This window comes from Megachile rotundata, chromosome 15 (assembly GCF_050947335.1).
Source record: "Megachile rotundata isolate GNS110a chromosome 15, iyMegRotu1, whole genome shotgun sequence".
NCBI lineage: Eukaryota > Metazoa > Arthropoda > Insecta > Hymenoptera > Megachilidae > Megachile > Megachile rotundata.
In genome coordinates this window covers 14,348,616-14,369,988 of record NC_134997.1, presented here as the reverse complement: position 1 = coordinate 14,369,988, position 21,373 = coordinate 14,348,616, and the positions used below count along the sequence as shown (strand labels likewise).

At 46.0% G+C, this 21,373-nt stretch overlaps 1 protein-coding gene across 3 annotated transcripts in view; it reads left to right on the top strand.

The window, feature by feature from the left end:
- Positions 1-21,373, top strand: part of bi (T-box transcription factor bifid) — an 81,973-nt gene that overhangs the window by 9,857 nt on the left and 50,743 nt on the right. For all 3 annotated transcript variants that reach the window (XM_076540709.1, XM_076540708.1, XM_076540707.1), the window contains exon 2: positions 2,209-2,533. In XM_076540709.1, the coding sequence (XP_076396824.1) occupies positions 2,209-2,533 (325 nt within the window). The remainder of the gene's footprint in view (positions 1-2,208; positions 2,534-21,373) is intronic.

Sequence of the window (21,373 nt, the reverse complement as noted above, 5' to 3'; positions counted from 1 at the left end):
AGAACCGCGATTCGTCGTCGAAGAAATTGTAAAAAATTTCGGAATAACATTCGAAGAGATTGCACCGTGATACGCGGATGGAAATAATTGTACGCGAATTATTGGTAAAGAAATAAAATTTGAAAAAGTGAAAAATACCGGGAGATGTAAGGGATAACAGCTTTCGTCCAAATTGATCGTAATTTGGAAGGGGAAAATGAAAATTAAATACAGGAACGTAGAATAGTGGGTAATTTTTAACGTCGAGAGTTATATTTAACCGAAGGCCGAGTGCAATTTTTGCGAACGAAGAATACAAAAATGGTGTCTGTTGTTTTTTCGGTGCAACAGGTTGTTCGTGATTGGTCGAGAGCGGAGGAAACGCCGCTGTAAATAACGAAATTGCTCGCATGAAAAAGTAATCTATAGTTGGCTCGAACTGGTCGAGAATTTGTTAATTAAGTATGCAGACACGAACGTTCGAAAGTGATAGAAGTAACGAAGATAGTTTGATTTCTTTTTTTTTCTCCCTACGCTTCTATGACGAGGCGTTTTTTGTGGAACGAATTCAAGGCGATTTTTTTTACGATCGGAGAATTAAACGCTAATTTCGTTAATTGAAGAAATACTGGCACGGTACACGACAGAGGTAAGAGACATCGATAAATTTCGAGATAATCGAAGAATCAAAAAGCCGCGGAGCTGATCAGAATTTCAAAGTTGATTTCATCCTCTTTCGTTATCTTAATCGTCGGCTGTTATTGATTCTCGATTTACTTGAAAGAAGGCCGACCAATTTACGAGATTTCTAGGTGATCACACGTGAAATTTATACTTAACGGTAAGAAATAAAATATCTGACGAGGCATACGTTATCCCGATTCCGCAAGAACCGAAGAATAACGACGCTACTGTACTAATTGTCGTGTTCGTAGTTATCTGCTCTAGATAAATATGTATGAAATTTGTTCTAACATCTCCAAACGTACGTTTCAAGCTATCCGCTTCGATAATATTTGGAAACTACTCAAGATTTACATAAAATTCTATTTCTGGAAAGTATTTCATCTTCGATATCGACTTGGATACTGGTAAATTTCATTAATAATCATTTAGAGATCGTATGCCATCGCAAATTCGAGTTTCGATGCTCGAAGGATCAAGGAGATTAAGGGATAACGAGCGAGGGACAGCCGCTTAAAGTTGGCGAGGGTAGATCGACCGGCAGTTCGCAACCCCTAAGAAACTTTTGGTTACTTTTTCCATCGCCCACCCTCCCGTGTTCAACTTCTCCAAGGAAGTTGGAAACTTTGTTGAAGGAAGACTGCTCTTTTCTTTCGAAAATCGCGAACCACTCGCGAATGCCGTCACTATTCTTGGTTCGAATCCAAAAATAGAGCTGACGCGTTCGTCGTTCGCGGGTCAATAGAGCAATCTATGTTCTAATCAATTGTCCTCGTACGACGATCGATTCGATCGTGCTGATCGATCTTTAGATCCTAGAGTCTCGTTGATGTTTCACAAAAGTTCAAACATTCATAAACCCACATTTTATTCGTTGTTTTATAAACCACGTCGAATCGAACATTTTTTTTTTATAATAATCACCTTGGAAATATAATCGCCGCAAGTTCTGTAGTTAATAGCCCGTGTGTTTAATAAAATTGGTTAAAATATTTGGCATTTTCAAACGAGATTAATTGCGAGAACGATAATCGACAAAGTGCCGATTGAAGTTTACGCGAAAAGTGATACGTTTCCATTATTTTTGCGACTGCGATATTAATTCGTTCGGGAACGAAACGTTAATAATATTTTAGTTAAAGGGCTCGAGAAACCCGTAAACGAGTATTACCGAACGGCGTATATCGCTGTCGATTTATTGCGAGCAGTAAAGATAAAGTTTATAATTTCGATATTCGGTTGTTTAATGTACGGTGCGGTTCGCTAGAGCGCGATAAAATAAGTAACTTTAAAACATCGTGGCTGTCCGTATTGCGATAAACCATCTTCTCCATTTTCGTTATTTACAATCGATGCATCTCGACGAGTTTAAATCTTTTTAACACACATATTTAACTTGGTGCGATTACATTCCATTATAAAACAATTTATAATTTGAAGTTTTTTTTTTGTTAGTACAAAACAACGAAACTGTTTATAACCGTAGATAACTGTTGGAGACGGTTTCGTAGAGAAGGAACGTAATATTGAAATTTTGTTGTTCAGGTTTAGGCCTCGGCCCTCACACGCCCGAAGAAGCAGCCGTCCTGGCGGCCGCAGCGGCAGCGTTACACCACCATCATCAAGGTGGTCCTGGTGGGCCCGCGATGAGGCCACTTAGGCCTCCGTTACCCCCGGGGATGCTACACACGTCACCGCATCCCCTGGCACCTCATCATCCTCTCGCGGGCCCACATCATCCCCTCGTGCCTCCTCATCATCCCGAGGAGGACGGCGTCGTGGACGATCCTAAAGTGACCCTCGAGGGCAAGGAACTCTGGGAAAAATTTCATAAGCTGGGCACGGAAATGGTGATCACTAAAAGTGGCCGGTAAGTGTCAAATTTGCTCAAACGAGTCGTTTCTCGTGTCGTTCCGTCACCGGCGAATTCTTTTCGATCGTAACAAATATCGCAATTAACGCGTTCACCTTATCAACGATGTATCGTGATAGAAGGTTAAATCGTAAAGCGAGAGTCGTGAGAAAAATGACTGGCTACGGGACGAAACACGAGAAGTAGTTGCGAGAAACCGCAGAAAATCGCGTGAATTGGCCCCCTCGTTCGCGAATTCGCGGCGAACGAGAATTTTGGTCCCTCGCGTAGACGACGGACATTCGAGACTCGAGAGTTATAGTTGGATTGAAAAACGGAAAATCCAAAAAGTCGAACAACGTCTAGTCTAATCCTGTTCGCGATCTAAAATGCAAATAATCGAGAAAGTTTCCCGTAGAGGTCGATTGAAAACGAGCAGGGAAACTCAAACTCGAGTCAGAGTCTCGTATCACTCGTTGTTTCGAAACATTTTTCGATGCGTTTAAAAATTTATGAATCGTATGGTCGCTGAAAGCTCTGTCTACGCTTTTCCCGATTGCCCGACGATTGAAAATGCTCATAATCCGTAAACACGGCAAACTTGTCGGGAACGTTCTATCCGAGAGGGGGAAAGAGAAGTGCGGGGGTAAAGTAAAGGGGTAGGTAGTACGGAAGAACAGTCGAAACAGAGTTGCGAACGCTAGAACGCGTACACTTCAGGAAACTATAATAGCTGAGGAAAGTACATCGAATAAAAGGGTGAGCATGCATCGTTACATATTTCATATGTGACGCACACAGGTGAGCGTGAAAAAGACGTGTACGCGCATGTGTATCTGGATCGTGGTTCCAGCTGACGACCGACTATACCTTCGTCTGGACTTAATACTCTCTTCTTTTCTTCTAACGTTTACCTTTCGCTTTTGATCTTAATAATCGACGACTGCTTGAAAGTTAAATGAACCTTTAGTCATAATATTCAGCACAGATTTCCGATATCGGGCACCCGTAACGAATTCCAGAGTCGCTAAACGACTCTTGAAAGCATAATCTCTGTCAGTTTGTCACGGGTCCATCTCGAGAGACACACGAGCGATCTCCGACTACGAGCACATACCGTGTAACCGTTGAACGGTCAGCAATTTGTGGCCACGGTGGGCCAATTTCGGGGCTCTGTTCGACACACGAGCGCGAAATCCTTGTCCCCGGGCCCGCACAGCCTCGAGCACAGGGGGAGGTGGGTTTCGCGAGAGGCCCGGGTAATATCTCGTTTAGAAAGATTACAGGTTCGGGAACAGACTGCCAATGTATAAAACAAACATCGTTAAGCTAACCCTATGGTTAGGGCCCCTGGTACGGGGCCCAACACCCCTGGCATTATGCGAGTCTTTCACGATGTACAGTGTGTCTCAAATTCGCTGTAGGCTTTCCGTTGCAAAATTATTCAAGAATTTTTTATTCGCTTCGAGAACGGTAGTTCTCGAGTACGGTAGCGGAAATGACAGTGTAGAGGAAGACAACCCGAACCATTAGTCGAGTGTTATCGAGCGTTATGCCTAGTTAGCACGAATAATGGACTCTCCTTCCTTTACGTCGGCATTTTCCTCGGAAAAGACTAGCTAGAAAATTAGCGGAGACGATCGAGCGATTTAAGCGAAAAAATCGCGACACCTCAGCGGCCATCGTGGCGAGGACTTTTTTTGCGACAGCCTGTAGAGCTCGTTCGCTGTGCAGAGTGCGTGCCGAGTGGCCGGCCACTGGTACAGGTCAGGAACAGGATGAAACAGGAGGTAGAGGGAACGAGAGCGCAGCACCAGAGAGGTGTATTGAGACGTAGACCACCGGACACAGATTGGGCCAGCCACAATTTCCGCGCGTGTAATTATCCGTGATCGTCCCCGCCGTCTTCTCGAGAGCGACCCCTCTTTGAACGGACTTAACTCGATGCTTATTATTTAGCGACGGAGATTGATTTAGAGCGGAGTCGAGCCTCCGCGATTATCGTCCGCTTAGCTCGCGCGCGATACGCCGGAATCGAGTTTCGACCGTTTGCGGAAGATGCGGGATAGAGAAGGTTATTCGGTCGGTTAAATTCGAAACAATTCGCGGAGAATGGAAGAAACGGACAGCCGAGAGAATCAATTAGTCGGCGCACGAATTAAAGCGAACTTTCCGACGATTTGGCGCGGTTAACGGCACACTGTTTGACTTTCTTTTCAGCGGTCTAGCGCTCGGCCCCTTTTATGAGCCTTAATTTCTCTGATTTTTAAATCAAATAAAGAGGCACGAGCCAACAAACCGTAAAGCAACCACGATCACTCGAACCGACAAGATCTTACGTAATCGCGTCGAGGGGATTTCTCTGACCATTTCGCTTGATCCCGCGTTCTCCTTGTTCCACGAGATTTTTGTTTTCCTGTCGATCCTTGTCCTCTCGGTAATCTGATGATCAGGTTTTGAAATTTCGTTCAATTAGACTGGGACCAGGTGGGGGATTAGACTCATCGTCTGTATCGAAAATGTACTCGTGAAAAATTGTCAACGGGTCATTCTGACCCAATCGTTGCTTCTAGCGTTAATGAAGACGTTTCGTTAGATACCTCCACGCGTGGACAGGTGTCTCGTTCACCCTTCAAAATACCGTTCGTTATCTATCGTGGTTTAGCATAGTAATTTCATGGTTACGTAACGAAAAACGATGTCCTATTCTGTGTGGGGATTAGAGCTGCAGTTAACTATCTCGTCCGATGAAATATGCATGTCCATTTTGACGGTTGAACTTGTACTTATCGTTAATATTGCTTGTCACCGTTATCATTGACGAACGTTACTTGTCGTGTCCACCTTGGCGGCAAACGAGCGTTTCAAAAAGAGCGAAGATAGAGGCGGGTGTCACTTGAAGTGGTCGCGCAACCATCGGTTTCTTCGATTGCAAAATCGTCCTTGGACTTTGCGATCCGAATGTCGTATCGTTCGCGGTGTTAATTCGTGGTTGGTCTGGTGGGGAGAACGTAGCTGCATGTACAGGACACTTCAAAATTAATCTATTCTCGGCAAGCGTAAATTCGTTGCGTTGCAACTTCGTATCGGAGCTTATTCAATTTCTAAAATTGCACGATACGATACGAGTAAAGGTTCGTCGAAATCTAGGCGACTGTTTACACGTTGTCGAACGAACTCGACAAGGCCAAGTCTCGTCACGCGTTCGCGTGCGTATCGCGAGCGTGTATGCAAGATCGATGAGATTTAAGTTTTGCATCGAGGGAGAGCTAACGGAATACCTCGTCCTCTGACATCGAAATAATCTAATCGTCGGCAAAGTTGGCGTAATAATTCTATCTGAAACGAGATCGTACACCTGGAATCGCGTGTCCAGCTCCGATCTTGCGCCTCGCCGCGTCTTGTATCGCTGTTCACCGTCGTTCTATTATCACGCCGCCTCCTTCGGCCGAGTCCCCCTTCGTCATTTTTCATTTGGATTTCTAATTAGTGCTGTTTAAGTGCCGACCCTCGTTCATTTATTAGACGCGTACACGGACACTATGATTAGAAACGGAGAACGAGGGAAACGGCTAGATTCCCTTTAAAGGATTTGCCACTAAAGTTCTCGAAATTAGGCAATTTTTTTTCCTGACAAGTGATCTTGCTCTATAAATTATCGTTAGATCTAGCGAGCACGATACACCGAAATTTAAATTTAAAATGTACTCCTCGTTGAATTTGAACGCGAACATTCGGATCAAGAACTTCGATAACAATTTTTAATAAGGTATGCTCCTTTTCACGAAGAGCTCGATAGCGTTGGAGCATGTAAATTTTGATTGTTCGGATAATTAATTGTCGTGGCAACAAGTTTCTAAGTAGCTTTTCTTTAGAAAAACTGAAAGATCCGATCCTTGAAAAAATTTGCTGACGATCATCGGTCAAAAAATCCCGCGTTCCTCCCTCCTCTCGTCCGTTTTCTACCACTCTTCTTCACCCTCGGAGGGTCATACCAGTGCATATGCTCGCCCTTCGCCCTGCAGCACCCCTTTACCTGTGGCGTCAGCCCGCAATCGCTGTGTAACCCCCTCTCTCCCCGCCACTCATCCCTCTCTTTCTCGTTCCCCACCAACGAGCCATCTATTCGTCTTCGTCTGGGTCGCGAGCGCATGTGCGAGCTCTCAGTTCCTCTCTGTCGGCCGCGATGGGAACGCTTTCTCTTCAGGGTCGCGCTCGTCCCGTCTTCAGGCCGGGGTTGGTAATTAGCCGTAGTGGCCTGAACGCGCCTGAAAATGCGCTCTGCGATTGTGGTGGAAGTGTCAGAGAGAGGAGAGTATCGCAGGCGGTCGTATATCGACGTTTCCTTCGGCGCTGACGAGAAAAAAGGGTGGGAGCCTTTGAATAACACCCTCTGCGAGAACCACGAGCGGAGCCGAGCCGAGCCGAGTCGAGTCGTAAAGCATCCTTTCGTTTTTCACCGGGTTTTTGTGCTGTTACACTAGCCCCCTCCCCTCCGTGATGATTACCACGTGGTGTCGAGGTTGCGACGCGTCTAGGTGTCCGCTGTCACGTGAACGACAGACATTTGCAGGGGTGAGTTTGTTGTTCGTTAACGCTTTGCTACCTATTCTTTCATAATTCTCGATCGATTACGTTGGAATTATTGGACATAGAGATTGACATTGCATCTAGGTTTATAATTTCGATATTAGCGATTCGCTTATATGAACTTCAAAATGATAATTCAGGCTTTAGTCCGTACCGTCGTTGACTCGACGAAATGTTGCTGTTTGCGATTTCTTATTTTCGTGCTTTATCGGCGCGAAAAGGCTCGATCGGATCAGTCGCGTGACAGCGGGCGGGGGTGGGTTTTTCGTGCGACGGTATCGAGGTGGGCATGCTCGCCACGACGGAAATGAGATGCGTTCGCGAGTCGTTGGGAAAACACAGAGGACGTGCGAGGGGCGTGTGAGGGAAACGGTTTGGCGCGTACCGGTGTAGATCGTTGGATAAACAAAAGAAACGTGTGGACGGCGAGCGTCGAGCCGAGAAGGGGCGCTTTCGACGCGCGCGAGATTGATTGCTCGAGCTTTCGAAAGGTTTAGTGGCTCGTAATTAGGTCTGTCGAGTTGCTGAGTATTTCTTTATTCGCGCCACCCTCTCGCGCGTAGAATAGAGCAAGAGGAGCTATATTGAAGCGTGTAATGAAGTAGCGTCAAGGATCGAGCCCCGTTCGTATAACCTGCTGCCAACAATTTTCCTACGGTATTTCCGGCTATCTATTAACCTATTAATGCATCAGTCCTTGCTCGATTCTACGAAATCTATTCGATTACGATCACAGATAATACTTTCGAAAAAGAATAACGCTGAGGTGTCGCTTTCGCTTTACTGCTATTGTTCTTTCGACTTTCATTTTCTGTTTTAACATGACTCATGCATTCGAAAAGTGGCGAAACTCTTTACGTCTGCTTAACGCTGGAAAAATAGCTTGTACGTTCGAGCAAACTAAACCGAGCTCGATGAACGTATAAAACGGCTAATTGGTTGTGCGCATTTAACTAAAATATCATTCGATACATTGGTAGGAATTAATTCTGCCAAGCGGTTTCTTTATCCCCGGGAACGATACGATTTGTACGCATTACGTTACTACCTGTAAACATATATTTTCCCCGGGAAACTCGGTTGCAACACTAGCTACTGGATATGCGTATTAAATTATTTACTGTTTATAGAAACCTGATATCTTAGTTGCACGGTAGCCGTTGCAACGAATCTAATGGGTGCAACAGTTTCAAATAATTGCGATGTAATTTCGTGTTTCCATCGAATCTGGAAATTTAAAAATCATACACTTTACGATCAGGATTCGATAAAACGAGCACAAACAAGACCCTCGAGAACGCTAAGGATCATTTATTCCACATATAATCTAGACTCCAAGGTTTAGATTTGTTCACGAGGAAATAATCAGAAAACATCGCGATTCCGGTATCCGTTTTCCATAAAATCTTGTACGGACGTTGTCACTCGATTGCATCGTGCCCATTATTGTCGTACTACACTCCGTATCACGCGCATACGAGAATAAGTAGAAGAATAAGTCATCCGTGTTTGCGATAAATATTAACGTCATCTAGCGAATCCCACGAACTCACCTACTTCCCTAGTGTTTTCTTACCTCTTTGTATACTACCTGATTTAACCTTACTCTGTACGCACGTATATACTTCATTTTCGTTGCCGTCGCATTCCCACCACTTTGTCGTTTTACTCGAGTACGAGTGCCCTTATCTACGACGGCACTTTGTAGCGTGTTCCTCAAGGCTACAAAAGCCTGTACACGCGATTATGAGATAGCACATCGCGTCGCATCGGGTTTTGTCGCGTCTAGTCTGTTAGCACGCGAACTTTGTCTCCAGTCTTCACTCGAAGCTGCAAAATTTCGAGTCGTTCAAGAACAAGTTGTCGGATGCGTAAATGTACAGGGCGATTCAAGGGTGGTTGACCATAGAATTGCTATAGAAATTTGGAGCTTTGAAATAAGTTTAAAAATCTTCGGAACTCTCCAAGTGCCTGACACGAGTATACGAGGTGTCCTACGTTTTAGTGAGCCCCGTTGCGCACGGGAAGTGGCAGTTCATATTTCGCGAGGGTCATACCCGTCTTAACCCCTACCCAGTTATATGAATGGATGTAACATGTGTCGGCGTTAAAACATAAATGGATATTTCTAAGTAGAGAACGATTAGAAAACAATATTAAGAAGCGAGGTATACAAAATGCTTTCAGTGTTGCCTATTAATTTCCTATGAATACTTAACACGAGCGGTCGTTTCGAACGGAATGCGCTGCGCAGAAGCGCGACGCTAGCTAGCGCCTTGTCGCCGCGTATCCATGATACATGATGCGGACCCGCGCGCGCGTAAAAGAAGCGTTCCGGCCTGTATAATAAATTAGCCGGTGAGCTCTGGCTAGAAATAATTAGCGTCCCATTATCTAGCATGCGTAATGCGGGCTTACGAGCGTGTAACTTACGCGCCGCGCGACGGTACGACGATAAGAGCGCGAGGAACGTCCACCATTTATCTGGCAATTAAACTACGGGACTCTTGGGCGAAATTCTCACGGATCGACGAAAGTGGCGCGAAACACGTGCACGCAATTCTTTGAACGATTAAGCAGCTTCTTCTTTCAAGAATAAATGATAAATCTTTAGAGGACACAGTTAACGGCTAAACGTTGCTTTTGCACCTCGAATAAATCGGTTAGCTCGGTAATTTAACGCGCGTCTTTTCATATAAACGGCTTTTCAACGGCAAATTTCGCCAGGAAAAGAAAATCCAAGTAACCGGTGGTTATAAACGCGAAGGAAAATCAACGTTAATAAATGATGCGCATCCGATGCACGTCATAAATTAGCGTCAGCCAGGATGTCGTTGCATCCAGTGGCTAGTGAAATAGTTCTTTCAAATAATATACGATCAACGTCGTCGCCTAAGGTCAAGCTCGCAACACGCGACATGCGATGGACGCTGGAACAATGCAAATGAGTTTGAATCACGAGAAATCATAGACGGAAGCGATGTCATCGGTGGAATGCAATTCGTCAGTAGCGTACTTCGGTTACGGGGAAGGGAAATCATTTGGAAGGGAAAGCGCTATATCTTCGAGTTAGTTGTCGTGTTGCTACAAAATTTATATCCTGCTTACTTGGTCGCTTTGACAGTTTTATGTTTGATGCTCTACGTGTCGTTGACCCGTTTCCAACCATCTTCCTCTATCGAACAGTCGATATTTTTCCTTTGTTTCGTGCGACGCCTGGCATCTTTTAATATCCGCTTTCGAAACGTTCGTTAAGTTACGTTTCTTCGTTCGCCCGGATAAGTAAACGCGTAATGTTTTGCTCTCGTGGTACAAAACATCGAGAGGAGCGCATGAATCGATAGGGGAATGCATCGAGAGGATGCACTGGTCGGTTGCATGCACGTGTACTGAATGCACGCTGCACGTAATAATCTGTAACAGCATATGTCGAGTTCGAGACGATGCATCGCGATCGATCGGTCGATCGACCGTGTGAGTACGAGCATGTGTTTCAAACGATCCACCGAGTCGTGATCGCGTTCGAGAGAAAGTCGATCGTGGAATTAAGAATGCATTAATTATTTCGATCTTGACTTTTAATTATTCTACGATTCGTTCGTGGAATATTTTAATCGTCGATTCGAATTCGGAGATAAACGCGATTAATAACGATTCGAGTGTCATCGCGAGCGAGCTGCTCGAAAATGTAAAGCGCGATAACCAAATTGAGCTCGTGCTCGTTCGAACGAACAACGGTGCCGGTATAAAGATTCCGAAGAATTCGCTGGAGGAGTCGACTCGGAGCTGTCCGAGACGAAAAAGGAATTACGAGGGTTGAAATACGCCTCGGCGTGGCCGCGTAAGGGCGAGTGTACGGTGAAACACGTGTACGAGTAACACCGTGCGTCGTGTACGTATCTCGCTTACCATTTATATTGGTGTTCGAGCGGTGTGAATAGATAACGAACGTTTACCAGAACGAAACGGTCTCTCTTCAATTTTTTCCTCGTTTTGTCTCGAGCTGGTTAAGCCTATCGGCCTATCTGCGAATATGTAACGCTTTTACAGGATTGTATCCTCTCTAGAATCGCTGACAGATTGTCCGAGCCGGGATTGCTTTTTTCCGTGAGTCGTAAAGCCACACCCTTTGTAAGCTTTCTGTCTCGCGTCGATACGATTAGGATGTACATATGTACGCGGTTAACGCGTTTCACGAACGAATACTAAGAAGGGATTAACGTGACGAGAGCGTGATTTTAATCGGCGGAACGAACGATCGAGAGGATCGAAAGTCGGATCGGATCGGGTTTACCGAAAAATGATTCGGAGCGGTGCGCGGGGTCGCGAGAGGTTCCCGTGTCAGTGAGGAAGGAAGGAAGGAGGTCGCCACGGTGGTTGCCGGCCAATTTCTGAATGCAAATAACGCCGGTGTCGAAAGGGAGCTCGCGGATGAAAAGGGAGAGGCAGTATGCAAATAGAAAGCTGTTACGGCCGCCTTCTTCGCCCTCTTTCGACCTACACCCCTCGGATACACTCGCCTGCCCCTTTCTTTTTCACCGAGTGTACACGCGAGACGTGTGAATTCCATGTGAAATGCAACCAGATAGATGGAAACCGAGGGAGAAAGAAACGAGGGCTGAAGAAGGGGGTTGGAGGTGGCACCGTAACGGGCGAAGAGGGGCAGTCAGGAGAAGATTCTAGACGCGAGAATTCATTTCGCTCGCCTCAGCCCGCGACATTCTTCCTCTTGTGGGCTATTCTTCCAAACGAGACCCGTCTTGGCGACACCCTTTTACCTTTCACCCTGAAAACGTCGTCTTTTCGCCCCATCCTCGCGAATTAATTGATATTCTCGTTCTTCTGGCTCGTCGAGAGCCGCGATTCTGGTTTCTCGGTTTTTCCTTACCGTCAGATTGTTGCTAGACTTCTTTGTTTGCCATTTGGACTCTTTTGAATGACGCGAAAACACGGGAACCGCATATAGGGTAGTTGAATATAACAGTATGGTTTTTGGAACAATTCTTAACATATCTATTTATCTTTACCTACACGATACGTATCTAATATCGCTTTGTTTTGCGGACGTAATCGTTCGCTAATTGCCGTTGTAGTTATTACGGATATGTACTAGATTGCTCTATACGTACGTTGTAAAATATAACGTTAAAAATCCTTCGAATTCAGAGTTCACGACTACTGATTTGAATTACGTGGTTCGCGTTAACGATCGATAGTTACGTGTACACGTGGTTGATCATGTGAAAAACGGTGAACCATATTCATGGGAAACGGCGGAACGGGCGTATTTAATTTACAAGCAACACGATCGCAATGTAATTCGTTATTTGACCCGCAAAGCTGGCCGATAAATTAACTTCCGACCGATACAAAAGTGTAACGAAAGCTAAACTTGTATCTCTAGCATTAATTGCCGCATACAACGAGGAATAAATAGATCTCTACGTAGCTCAATTAATTGGAATTCATAGCCGCCAATTACAGTTTCACCGCGAACATCGTTTGCAATTTAACCGAAGAATTTCATTAAGATCTAATGACACGCTGCGGCTGAAAATTTCCCACAGTATCAAACATTGAAAATTACTTGCTAATTATTCGACGTTTTAAAATTTCGACGCTACGTTTGAAAGTCTTCTCGTGGGGGCACGACGTTCGAGGTTCAAAGAGGGTTAAAAGGCGATTAGAAGTTCTAAGATGTCCTAAACGATGTTGAATAATGAACTCTGTATAGGGTAAGAAAAGCAGGTTTCAGGATAAAAAGGAAAAAGAACATTTGGATCGATGGATCGCGTTACCTCGTGGTCGTCGTAGCGAACTGGATCTGATCAATTACCCATTGCATGCGGGCAATTAATCTCGCGCTTTATCTAGAGGACTTTAATAGGTACCCCGCTATTCGCCAGCTGCCACTGCAGCCTGCACGGGATGTGGCCGGCATACTTTTAACCGGCCCGGTATTAATTCGAAGGGTATAGGATCATTCAGGTTCAGAGTTTGTACTAATTTACGCCCGGCTTCGTTAACGTGCGCCTCGTTAACAACGCGAACAATGTGTTAAAGCAGTTGCGATAAAGTTAACGAGTTGAAGTTCCAGAGAAGTGTTTCCCGCTCGAAATACTGGAAATCTGAATAGTCGAACAACCGTTATAAGCGTATTTTATCGTTCGCGAATATTTATGCGATAGATTTTTCAACGTTCCGCTAATTTTTACGGGCTTCGCGAGGATAGTTGTTATCGTATCTTTAATGTAACAACGTGGAAAATAACCGGATTCATCGTGCACGTTTCGTATCGGCCAATGTCCCATCGCGATGGCGTATCGGAGGACATGGTCCGTGCATACGAGCAAATAAATAAATAAATGATTGTCGAAATTCGAAGCGTATCCAGAGACGAGTCGATTAATTCGTTTCGTCGAGTGATATCAATCGATTTAAAATCCATTGGACGGCACGAAGTAGCATAATCCCGCGATTAGTATCGTAATACTCGGTCCGTTGAATCGGCGCTCGACCAACCCGGCATTATTTTCAGCGTTCCGTGTTATTAAGATCGGCGATAAAACCGTCGGAACACGAAAGCACGGACGATCATTCCGGCTTAGACGCGAGCTGACGATACACGCCAGAGGACGCGAGCACGCTTCTCGTCCTTCGACAATCGTACAGTCCGGCTACTGTGCAATTATGTCTTTGCGTAAAAATTTTCTCGCGTCACGGCCGACGAAAAGCGCAAATCTATCGATTATCATCGTTCTCTTTCCTTCCTTTAATTAAATCGCAAACAGCGCTAACTCGTTTATACAGCCGTGGCTATCAACCATCATTCGAGATACTACGATCGATGGAATAGCTATGAACAGGGTCATTAGCTTCGAGCTCGTTCCTTCTCATTTTTTTTCTCCTTCGAATGTACTGTTTATGCCGACGATCTAGTTAGGGAGAAGAGATGCTTCCGTTTACCGAGATCAATCTTTTTGCTTCTCGATATCTCGATTGACTAAATAGCTTCTGTATTATTACGATAGTTTGTTCTTAAGAGGGAGTAGAAGTTCTCGTTTCGAGAAACGAACGCTTACAAATTTTACGATGCTAATAGTATCGTACTGGACATTGCGACGAGATCTTATTACGAGTAATTGGAATATAAAAAAGATATCGTTTCTTTAAATAGGATTCTCAAAATGATAGATTTTTTTACGCAAACTTTTTTAAATATTCGGTTCATCGACATGGATTCGTTAACTTAACGCGACAAAAGATGCACGAGTATTCGATGTGTGTCAGGTATTCTTGAACACCCGGTACATATTGATCGCGTCATTATAATTCAAGAGCGGCCTGTGCATTTTTCACACCTTCGATGAAGAACCACTACCTGGAAGAATCGATAAACTCGACGTTTGTTTCCGAGGCTAATCTACTTGGACCAGAAATCTGAACACGCGAAATTTGCTTGAAATTAGAGATTAAATAATGCATGAGAATTCTCCACGCTTTATTCCTTTCAACGTTCTGGCGGTGAAATTCGAAGTCAATGGCGGAAAGAGTATACTTATCGCGGTAATTACTCTTTGAAATTTAACGCGTTACTTGCAACCGTTTGTTTTTATTAACGATCGAATTCCGATATCGATACCCTTCGAAATTCTACGTACTCGAATCGGATAAAATGTTTTCGATTGCAAAGTCTGTTGTTTCCATCGATTCGCATTATCGATCGGCAGATCGAACTTGTAGCGGTGAACTCCGAGAGTGAACGAAAGAGCCGAAAAACAAGGGCACACCCGTTACATCGATCTTGGAGTTTCTCACACCTCGAGGAGCCCCGAGGACTAATAAGAAATCGTATAAGGCCGAAAGAGGGAGAGAAAGATCAGGATGCTAGAGCTTCACCTTTTCACACCAAGGTTGGTCCACGTATTGGTGAATGGTGCTTGGACGGGTATAATGGTGGCCGTGGCGTGTGTAAACCATAAGAGATAATGTAACAGTGGAAGTTCGGCTGGCGCCACTCGTTATTTATACAGTGTGGCCCGTCCGGCCAAGGGAGGAAGAGAAGGTACATAAGGGAGTTGCTTTGGGGCCCCGTATCTCCCAAGGGGGAGGTTGATGCCGGTAGACGCCCACTAAATTATTATTTGTTCTTGGCGAGTCATAAACGACCGAAATTATGCCGGGTCTGGCTGACCGCGGGAATTTCGAGCGATCGTGACCTTGAAGAGCACAGGAAACCACGGCTTCCAATCTGAGACCAGACTCTCTCGGTCTGCGTCGAATTCGCGAGAAATCGTCAACGTTTCGTTCTCTGTCGATGACAGCGATCACCGAATACCCGAGTCTTGGAAATTCGAAATTTCCTTCACGGTGAACCATGCGATAATAAAATTGTACTCGTCGCGACGATCGAATATTCTAATCGGAAACATCCCGAGTGGTAATTTCGAAGAAGAAGAATCAACGCGAATGGACAAACATCGTTCGGTTCCTGATTTCTGTCGAGGCGTTTAGGAGGTCTCTTTACGACCTGTCTGGCTCAATGAATATGCAATTAGCTGCGTCCCGTCGATCATTGTTAGGACCAATCATTCCAGACCGGACAGTGCGAGGCTCGACTGCGAGTGTTATTTTGTAGAGGAGCAGAAGATATTTTTTTCTTGCGGCGTTGCTGCCGCTGCTGCTAGTCTCTCGTATAAATGAGACGCGGGTAATTATTGTCCTCAGGCGTGAAAGGTGGACCTCAGGGATCCCCTTTCAACCGCTCAAGTGGATACGGTGCTCTGTTCATTGTGGATGTGACGCATACAGAGCGAGACGTGAATCATTTTTCAGCGGGCTACGTGTCGAGGGAAATTTATTTCACTAACCGGTTGTATTTGTGTTCGTGATTCTACCTTTTCTCTTGCACGTTAACCAAATGTAAATTTCAACGGCACCGACCGCTAAGTATATTAGTATTCCGTCTACCTGGACAACGATGATGTCCAGCAATCGTGTCTACCCCTTGGAATATCAATTTACCGATTTCGTGGCTGTTAATGGGACGCGTCGAAAAGACCATGGTGTCGTTAATTGATGTTTAACGATAGAATAATCGAAGTCGGACGTACGTAACCTTTCTTAAACGACCGATCTGTTCCTCGAACGGTCGAATTATTTTTACGACAACGCTAATCAATTTGCCTTTTTCGAAGCACTTTGAACGCACCGACACTCGACATCCGAAAAGCAGAAGGACCGGAAAGAAACGATTCGCCGAAACGACCGTTCGAAAGACAAAAACGATTCGTCTCGGGCCATGAACGAGTCGGCGAGAAAAGCGAAATTAAATAGTTCGACGATCTATCGTCGTCTTCGGGTCATACCTGGTGTAGAACGTAAACTGTGACGATCAGCGTCGGTGGACGGATACAAGTTTGAGACTTGACCCTCTCTCGAATCCGGTTAAAAAAGTTCCTCGCCGCGGGGGTCCCGAGGTCCTCGGCGGCCCCGGGATAAAAGAAGCCCTCGAAAGCCCGACCAGCGACTATCGGTTTCCCTATCGGGGCTGGTCATCTCGGTTCGACCGCCTCCACGGGGCCCTACGAGAGAAACGCGTATATAAACTCGCCTTAACTGCTTTACGACGATCGTTTGTACCGATTTGTTCGACAAGACTCCCTTTCTCTCCCTTCCTCTCTGTTTGCAGCCTCTTCGCGCAACCGAGGATCCCTTCGTATCCTCGTCGATCCCTTTTTCCGCGATGTTTCTGCTGCTCGCGACGCGACTCGTTGACCCCTTCTTTTCAGAAGCTTTTTCTCTCCTTCCTGCCGATCGACTACTCTGTTGTTCCGAATTCGTATTGTTAACATTCCCGAGCAAGATCGCGCTAAATTTCAGGAACTCTGGGATCATTGATTCAGCGGGAAGCTTAAACCGCTTATCGCACTAATATATGCGTACGAATATCGACTTGTTGCTCCGTAATAACGAGTCTCACCGGTGGCACAAGTTACGATACAAATCAACCGACCGTGGCAAATAAACTATGCACGTTAACGAGCTTGCTCGAGTTATCGACGAGTTACCGTCTTTTCGCGAATAGGACAGCCTGTTTGTAGGTCCATTTGAAAAGCACTGGCTCGCGCCAGAATGACGGATTTGGTTGGTTTTGTTTGATGAAACGGCGATTCCGTTCTTGGCGACGAAAGATCACGCGTTCGCACTTGACTGTATTCGTAGAGGGGGTTGCTCACCCTGCCACGACAATACGCGTCGCTTTTTCTGTAACACAACGGACGCTTCGCGTGGAAACGAGCCGCGCGCGTCGTCCCATTATTTGCCCTCTCGCCGCGATGTGTTTCTATCGCGTTAAGCCGGCGACGTCGAGGCTGACGGTGACTGTGACGGTGACGGGGTGCGATCCGGAAGGGACTCTTTCACGCGTCGGGGGACAGGCTTTCGTCTTACCGGAGTGGAGACGCGAGAGGTAATTACGGCTCGTGACGGGTTCGACGCTTTCAACGGCGCGAAACGCGCGAGTAATCTGTGTCTAATGTTGGCTAGGAACGAGCAACGATTTTCGAATGCCGAGGAAACGATGAACAAACGTCGCTGTTCAAATATTTTTATACGAGCTTTAACTAACCGGACGTTCAATTTTTTGCGCATCATTCTGTTAACGTCGAACGATACGATAACTCGTACATAAAATATAGAAAGTCGGATCAAGACGAGGCTGCTCTATAAATTATGAGATGCTATCCGTACAATCCATGAATCAAAAATCATGGCTTGCACTTTGAATTTCCTCTCACGGTATCGGTGCATCGGTCGTCGCAATTTACCGTAAGCCGGCGTTTTTTAATCTCGCCATAAAACGCAGCAGGGCTTTCAATTTTATCATCACGGGCCTCGCGGTCCGCGGCAAATCATCGGTAGGCGAAGCTTAGCGATAAAATAAATTAACCGGAAAGCTACCGAGTTGCGGCTGATGCGCCTTTCGGCGAACGTCGCGAGCGTAATGACGCCCCGTAAATAACGATTCAACGTTCGATTTATCGGCCGAGACGAACGCGGGAACGCGTTTTAAAGTCTCGGCGCGCGAGTATAAAACGCGAGACGAATCGTACTCGCCACGATACGCGCTCTCCACTGTAATTATTGTACGCGTTCCACGAGAACGTTCGCGAGAACACGCCGGGATCAGCTGTTAAGCAGAATCTAGGTATGACCTCATCGTAAAACTATTTTGCAAATCCGCCGCGTTCGAATTGTTGAGAAAAGTATCGTAACAAAAATCTGCTCGAACGTTCGAAACAACGTTAGCTATGTAAAATTGCAAAAGGTTCGTTTGGAATATTTCCAGATCGATATCGACGAAAAATGACGGGACGCAAAGGTTAGAAATTTCGAGTACGAAGTCGAGCCAAAAGCAGCTTCTAACCCGTGTTCTCGTCCTCGACAGGATTCATAGCAGGACAATAATTCACGTTGAATCGAGGAACACGGCAAATTTCACGAGGATCGTGCAGAATGATCTAACGATCCGAAGATCCTCGTAAATTCGCGGCGGATTTGATCGAATCGCGATTCGCGCGATGACGCGAACACCTGTGCCCTTTTCTTCTCCCTCCCTATTTGCCGTTATTATTCATCCGTGGCTCCGTAAAGAGGATAGTCCAACGTATACCGCATGTGTACGGTTTGATTTAAATACCTCGATTAAACGTGGCTCGTGTAAGTTTTCCTTTGACCAGCCGACTTGGTCTTTTTTCTGTCGTGATATTTTCTTTATGATTCGTTGCGATTGCCGTTCGACTACGACATATTTGCGAGAAGATCGTAATTAGAAAGACATTTGCAATGAAATACGTTTACGATTTACGAGAGGCACGACACATCGGGTATGATTTTTCGAGAGACGGCACAGTTACTCGCCAATTACTATCTAGAACAAAGTTGGTCACGCTCTTCGTATCGTTTGTGGCAGGAAAAAATGAAGTGGTCCGATCGTTCATCGTAGTTTCATAAGTTCGAAGTGCGTGATGAAAGGACATGATGATTCATTTGAATAAATAACACGTTATGGATCTCGATTCGCGATAGGGAACATGTTCCAGATGTTTAGATATAAACTTCCCCAATGATTCAGATTTTGATCGGAGATCGTGATTCCGTGACACGGAAACAAAAGGAACAACCCACTCTCGGGAAGCGATTTCTTTCGTGCTTATTAGCATGCCGCGGAAGATCGAGGCACGTTCGTAATTTCGTGAAACGAATATAACGGTTAATATTATAAAACGTACGCGTTATGATACACGAAACACGCGGCCCACACGATACGAGAAAACGTAATATAACGAACACGTGCAGAGGACCTATCGATCGATCTGAACAATAAATTGATTCCAAACGATAAGCGAAGAATTCAGAAATCATCTTCGAAACGAGCGGGTATCGAGGCAGCGGAGTAGCGAGCGAGGCCACAATCTCGGTCACCGATCTGGCGGAAAGCCTCGAGAGCGAGAGAGAGAGGAAGACGCCGAGCGTACGGTGCGGCGTCTAGGCACGCAAGCCACGCAGTCGGCGTCGATCTACAGGTGTTCCACGGTTAGGAATACGTCGTCGCCTTCCAGCATCGATCCTCCTCGCCGCGACTCGTCCGTCGTTTCTCCGATTCTCTCGTTAACGAGCCAGGAGGAGGCCGCGGACGAGCACGAAATACCGAAAGAATCGGCCCGAGGCGGTCGCCAGATCGGCCTCGGCCGATAGAGCCGTAACGCCGAAAATTAGCGCCGTCTGAGAAACAAATATGGCCAGGCTGGGGTGAGACGGCCGATCGAGGTGAGGGCAGACGTGGCTATCGAGTAAAAAGGAAAAAAAAGAGGAGACATCCGGCGAACAAGGACGAACAGCGTAGCTGGAAAACGAGAAGGACGAGGACGAACACGGAGACAAAGGGAAAGGGAGAAGAATTTAGGGACGTGGCTGCTCACCGCGCTTCTATCCTGCCCCTTCGTCCTCGTCCTCTTCGTGGTCGTTCTCTCGCACATCACCGCGGGCTCCTGAGGTTTCCTGGAAGCGAGAGCTCGCTTCCACCTGCCACACACTGCGGAAACCCGGACACCGCTCGATCTACCGGGTGTTCTGCAAATATGCCTCCGTACCGGCTACCGTTTCACCCGATCGATCTATCGAGATTTATTCGCTTCGGACGTACGTAGCGCTCCGAAACATGCTTCCTACCAAAAGGGAAAAGAATAGCTCCGATAAAGATCTCGCCTCGACGGAATCGTTCTTCGAAGACAATCGCCAGAAAAAAAAGAGAAACGATCGTGGCGTCAGCGAAGAAAAAGGGTACTCTTATAAAATCATAAGGGCCGAACACGTGTCTCGGAGAAGACGCGTCGCGCCGCTCGAAACCGAAAATTTCTTTTTCTCGTAATCTGTACGGGGGGGCCATTAAACCGGAGGACGAGGGCCTCTCGTGAAAAGGAATGTCACGGGGTTACGCCCTTTCTCATCGACCAAAACGGGCCCTGGTTGTCGCTCGTTAAATGTCCGAGGTATCGATGTCCCGCGTACCGAGAGACAACCTCGGAGCACGCTTATCGGTCCGTTTTTGAAAGTTACACAGTTTTCGGAGGGCGCCAGTCGGGAAAGGGCTTTATCAGACGATTTACAGCTTTCAGCAGCCTCGTACAGGCTCAGATAATTTGCTTATTGCCACGTTACACGACTTGGTAGAGTTATGTGACACGCGGGAACTGGTGACGATGCCGGGCGGCGTGTCGCGTAGCGTCGACGAACATCCCTGAAATGGCCGGTTTTATCGGCCCGATACTACCCGTTACGACACAGCGTGGGAGGACACGTATCGGACGACAGTTTCCTATAACGACGTGTTAATTTCTGAACGACTACCGTTCGATTAATGGCCGACCGGGGACATTCGGTAGATAAAAGATAGACTTGCTTTTTATCTTGATTTTTAAAGCTAGCGTGCATCCTCGAACGATATCGCACGATGATGGGAGAGAATTTTAAGCGATCAGGACGTTGATAACGCATGGATTAATTAGCGTTCTCTTTCGAGAAAGATATTTCGAGTTTGATAGTCATCGATATCGAGTTCGACGAGCAAATAATAGGACGGAAGTTTAATTAAAAATAAGTGACAGTGACTTTGACGGAGGTAAAAGTGTTTGAATTTCCAATTTGCGGCATAGTTTCGACGCGCGTATCGACAAACGCGTCATCCTGGCAAAAAGTCTTTTCGTA